At 36.5% G+C, this 6,000-nt stretch overlaps 1 protein-coding gene across 4 annotated transcripts in view; it reads left to right on the forward strand.

Annotated features, from left to right (window-relative positions):
- The window catches only part of LOC126262212 (aryl hydrocarbon receptor nuclear translocator homolog), a 566,087-nt gene extending 560,720 nt beyond the window's left edge, over positions 1 to 5,367 (forward strand). For all 4 annotated transcript variants that reach the window (XM_049958644.1, XM_049958642.1, XM_049958641.1 and 1 more), the window contains one exon: positions 1,644 to 5,367. In XM_049958644.1, coding sequence (XP_049814601.1) covers positions 1,644 to 1,870 — 227 coding nt within the window. In that variant the 3' untranslated portion in view covers positions 1,871 to 5,367. The remainder of the gene's footprint in view (positions 1 to 1,643) is intronic.
- The last annotated feature ends 633 nt before the right edge of the window (positions 5,368 to 6,000 follow it).

The following is a 6,000-nucleotide window of genomic DNA, read 5'->3' on the forward strand; positions in this document are numbered from 1 at the left end:
CTCAGGTCTAGACCCTGATTCATTAGTGGAAATGCCTTCCATCGGTTCAGTCCCCGATGTTTGGGTATCTGAGGTCTCAATTTGCCCCTCAGTTTCTTTTTCTGTAGTCGTGTTTATGTCAGTCCCACGAGATTTGGGGATCTAGAAGGTCCACACCACGAATACCCCGCGCGGTGTAAGGCTAATTTCTCAGGGAGATCGCCCAGTATCCCTGAGGCTCCGTTTGCGACACATCTTCCCATGTGCCACGCACCCCTCAGCAGATCGCATCACACCTTGGGTTGGGTCAGGCAGTAGGGTAGGACTAGGAGTGGATAGGGAAGATGCGACGTTGTGGGACACTCAGTCTGATCCATCGGCTGAGGCCTTTGTGGCAGTAGGTCCTCTACCTTCAGCATAGTCCTCAGCTTCCCAGGGGGACCTCAGCATGTACTAATGTGGTGTTGGCAACACACATTTTTCGTGGAACATATGTAATCATTAAATGGTGCCTTGATTTAAAGCAGTGATCTAGAAGAAGGAACTGTTTCATTCAAAAACTGCTTTATTTTGAAATGGCGCATGATGAACACGATTGCTAGAGTAGCTGAGGAAAAATAATCAGAGTCTTTCATATTTTTTAAAAATTGAGAATATTGGTTTGCTTCCATCCTCCATTGTGAATTGCTAAAAGGATTTGTTGCTCCAGCTGATTGATGCTGACCAAGAACTCACTCATTTGCATGGGAGGAGGAAAAATAGCTCCAGCGAGTATTGAGTCCTTTAGTAGCTGGTTGGTATTGGCAAAGCTTTTCCACAATCACCATTATCTATTTCAGCACAATCCCTTGAAAGCATTTCATACAGTTCAAGTACATACATCTAGGATCTGGAAGACAGGATGCTGTCTTCATATAAAACAAAGTCCTAGCTAAAACATATGTGGTAACATTAGATTCTTGTTATGAAATAGCCTATAAAATGTCATTTTCACTACTTCCTTTTCCTCCAGAAATTTTGTGGACCTCTGCATAACAACCATTCTGTACTTTGCTTTCACAGAGTGAATTATGTTCTGTTCCAGGGGTTGCGGGTAACTTGAGTATTTAGTAGAAGAAACATATAAAGTTCTGGAGAAATTAATCTACCTTTTAGTATGTGGTCCATCTGTCAGTAATAAGAAAACTCTTTCTTCTTACTGCTCCCGTTTTCATGATTATCAGTGAACTTGCTAAAAGGAAGCTTTAAATTAACAACAAAGAAACTATGATTGAACTATCGGCCAAAAGAACAGATAACTAATTACTGCAGTTTGATCTCCTAAGAATCTAATTTTACCTGTTTGAAAGTAAATGGAACAGCTCTTAAAAATACACCAAAATTATTTTTAATTTTGTCGTATTAATTCCACAAAAGTGATATTTCTCACAAACAAAGTTGTTTAAAGATGAGTTTCAGTAACTTTGTTCTCATGACAGATTCACTGGAACCGATGAAAATCTTCATTTAAAGAGAAATTTTTTAATAGCATGTTCATTAATGCATAGTTTAATTGTAGTACTACAATTCCTTATTTTCCACAGTAACATGCACTTGTCATACAATTAGTTATTTATTGGAATTAAATTTCAGTATATATGTATATATACGTGTTTCATTTTCAGGTATGTGGGGATGGCAACCACAACAGCCTAGTGGTGGTCAGGGCCCCGACCCCGGTCAAGGCCCCGGCTCTGGCGGCCCTGGAGCTCCCGGCAGCTCGGCAGGCGGCGCCGGGCCCGGGAGCCACACACACGGCGGTCACGAGCTCAATGACATGCTGCAGATGCTCGATCAGGGTGCAGCTTCCTCTTTTGAGGACCTCAACATGTTTAGCACCAATTTTGAATGAGTGCCTCTGAAGTGTCAGCTAAAGTCATTTTTTGCATTTACATTTATGATTTATGAGCGAAACACGATGCCATTCCTGACCCTGTTTGCTGGCTGTTTTCCCAGTGTGTGCCTGTGCGAATGTTGTGACTTGACCTGAGCACGATTACGACAGTTTCCACGTCGGGACCCCAGGATTCTGTGTTTTAATAAAGTGCGTTAAGTTGTGAAATTCTGATTGTTAGATATCTGGGAAAATCCTCAAAACAGAGGTCTGTCTGTGAACCGTAATTCATTAATGTGCAATACTGCAACGAAGACCTGTTAAACAGGTTATTGTGCTGTGAAAAGTATGTGTGAATGTGTGTGAGAGAAACAAAAACATTGCTCCTCCAGATTTCGTAAGTTGCTTTTGGCATTGTTAATGAAGTTAACTGTTTTATGCAAACGTGATCAAAATTTTTCAAAAATGCCAGTTTGTGTTGTTTGTGTTCTATAATGTTATCCTTCTGTGAAGTGAAAGAAAAGAAGTTATTTCCTGCATTGAGGATGAAGCAGGACTATCTGTGCCATGTCTTGTATCAGTAAGTGCTTAAAATTTTTGTGGTACCTTGCAATCGTTAATATGTATTTATTAGTTTTATTTGAAGATAAGCTACAAAACAGGAGTGTCAGTGTAAAATACCTACAAATGCACACATCAGGAGAGGTAGCTGTGCGCTGACCGTGTAACATCTGCCATGTGCCTGGCATTACTTAATCACATAACTGTATCTAGTGCCAATTAGTGCAATAACAGCATCAAATGACAGAATCCATTATAAGAATCACAGATTACCAATCATAGTGGAGTCGCAGATTTTAAAAAGGGAGGCACAAATCAGATCCTTCTGTGCTCAGTGTGTTCCATTTGTTGATTATGATTTCACCTAGATGAGGTTTTACTTGTTATTATTAGAATTCCTTTATATTGAAAGAGCATTCTCTGCAAATGGAAAATAAGAACAGTACTGTTGGGAAATAAGTTTGGTGCCTCCATAAAACACAGTAAAGTAATTCAAAATTTTTCCTTTATCCATCCATGCATGACAAACAATTTACAAACAATCCATAGGCAGTTTGGAAACTAAAATGACTATTTGAATAAAGTGTGATTCAAACTTCTATCAATGACAATAAAATTTCACTATGTTCCTGTAGTCATCATACCTGCCATTCTAAATACTTGCAGGTATCATTTCTCTTTTTTTAATTTACTATTTGGTGTGACAGATCAGTGATAGTTAAATGTGATACTCATAGTTAATTTATATCTTTGTTGAACATAATGACAAATGCATTGACCTGTCACATTGAGTTCATAATGTTTGATTTCTCTCAAAGTATGTTATTTTATCAGAAAAACTTCTGAAAAAAAGAACAATGTATGGGTTTATTTTGGACTCATCATGTTATTAGTATTTTATATTAATGCTGTTGCACCTACAAGGTCATAACAGCCTTTATTTTTGTGCAGTTTTTGTTTATTTGCATCACTTTTGCCCAAAGAGAAAAAAATTTATCATAATACAGTGCTGATAAATCCATGAGTAATTCTAATGTGTGTGTGTGTAACTATAATCCCCTGCATTTCCTGCACACCCACTTTCATTGGCGTAAATGGTTGGTACCATACTTCAAACAACCATACCAGAACTGTAATCCTTAAGTAGATCTTTCTAAATAAGAGAGTTGTCAGTCATTAGTTACCAGCTGTTTGTGGATTCCATGGACCAAATTGTTATTTGAAATTTTTTGCTTTGGTTAGAAACTATATTTGATTTGTGAACAGCTTGTTCCTTCAGTTTCCCACTACAACTTTGGCTCACCAGCTGCTCTTTGTAGCATACAGTATTGTGACAAAATAATATAAAGTCACTTATTAAAAACTGATACATAAAGTATTGGAGTATTAATACTTCACATTTCAGTTTTAAATATGTTCCTCCGCCAAAGCTCTTGCCACAGTGGTAACCCGGTTCCCATCAGATCACCAAAATTAAGCACCGCCGAGCTTGGGTAGTTCTTGGATGGGTGATTGTTCGGTTCTACTGATTGCTGTTGGCAAGTGGGATGCACTCAGCCCTTGAGAAGCCAGTTGAGGAGCTACTTGTTGAGAAACAGCAGCTCTGGTCACAAAAACTGACCACAGCTGGGAAAGCAGTGTGCTGATCACAGGCCCTTCCATATCCACATTCAGTGACACCTGTCAGCTGACGATGACACGGCAGTCAGCTGGTACGGTTTGGCCTTCCAGGCGTGTTTAGATGGAGAGCTTAATTTATGTTTATCCAAGCATGACAGAATATTCCATAAATATGATTTCACTGTGCAACAGTGCACTGCCTAGTATCTACATTACTGTATCTTACAGTGTCTGAAATGACAACACAATACCATACGCATCCCATTCCGTCCTTTCCATTTGCAACTGGCTGCTCCATAGGCTGAAATTTCCATTATTTAACTTAGGCTGAAATTTCCATTATTTTACTTTTTAGGTCATTTACTATCTATGTTGAGAAATTCTGTATGAATATTAGAAATTACAATCTACAACTTCGTGGATGCGTCACTGAAATGTTATTGTTGAGAATTTGTTTCACCAGTCTTAGGCACTTTGGCACTAGATGATCCATTTGATATCAAACTGTTGTGGTACCTTGAACACATATCATTAAATGGGAAGAGATTCAAAATAATACATTTTATTTTGGAATCTACTTAATTAAATAAATGTACAATTGTCAGAGATTGTGGAAAGTTTTGAATTTGCCACAGGCAGAAGTATTACTTGTTTTTCTTGTGAGCAGAGTTGTTAATGAAAACAATCAGTAAATTTTGAGGCATATTCCTCAGTTGCTTTTATTGTTCTTTGGTTTCCTATCTTTTCAGCTATATGTAACAAGCACAGAGATTATTCAAAATAATGTGAATATTGTCGACTATTTTACCTATTGCACTTTTGTACCAAGTTTTGTCATTTCATTGCAAGGCATGAGGTGCGAGCTGTACAGTTGTAGCGGAGTGGAAAAAAAAATTAGTCAGTGTTTGGCACTCGTCATGCTTCTTTGAAACATTTACTTTTTCAGAAGATGGATAAATCTACTCTTTCATCCAAGTATTGTAGAAGTGTTAATTTATTTCACTTTCTATGTACAAAGATATAAATTGGAAATAATTGTATTGGAATTCGTATTATTTTTGTATTGCAATGTCAGAAAACTACCATGTATTGTACATAATGTAAAGTGCAACATCTTTTGTTGGGAAATTATTTTATGTAAAGTGGAAAACTGTCAGTAAAATGACTTATTTGTTCAAGCTGTTGCTTGAATCAGAGTGAATTTTGTATTTTGTTTGAAGTTATGTGTAAATGATGCTGAATAATTATTTGAGAAGAAAAACATTTTCTTTAAATATACAGTTTTATTTAATTTTTTCTTACTTCTGAAGCCTTCCAGAATGTGTCATCTTCTGTAATTATTTTGTACATTGTTAGGCATTTACTATGTCAAATTAAAGATATTTTTATCCAACATTTCTGGTAAATTATAATTTGTTATTGAAGAAGAGTTGCCGTTACGATTAGGGTTTTTTATGTCACACTTTTGTCTCTGAATTCCAAACACTATAGTTATTGTTATCAGGTTTTTTACTATGAAATGTATGCAGATATTTGTTTGTTATTCTTTATGATAACGACACACATCTCAGTGATTTTCCATTGCAACTGATTAAGCTCTCAGTATAAAGCACTTAAAAATGTGCATTGAACTGTTCTTACAAGTAAACCTACATGGATTTGATCGGCTTTGAATATGTTGTAGGGTAGGGTAGGACAAAATAAGCCACACACATTTTTTTATACTTTTGTCCATACGATTATTAAGGGGTTAACATCCCCTTGAAAAAAAATTGAGTTTAATATTTCTGAATGAATACCATTAAAAACGGAGACAGATACGAAAATACACTTCAAATAAAAGATTATCATTTTTAAAGTATGTTACCAAGATGCAATAAGATTTTTTTGAAAAGTTCATTTTTTTGAAATCGTCTTGCTTGGTATGCAAAAGTGCATTTAACATTTTTTTTTTACCCGAACAATTC

The sequence above is a fragment of the Schistocerca nitens genome, chromosome 6 (assembly GCF_023898315.1).
Source record: "Schistocerca nitens isolate TAMUIC-IGC-003100 chromosome 6, iqSchNite1.1, whole genome shotgun sequence".
Classification (NCBI taxonomy): Eukaryota; Metazoa; Arthropoda; class Insecta; order Orthoptera; family Acrididae; genus Schistocerca; species Schistocerca nitens.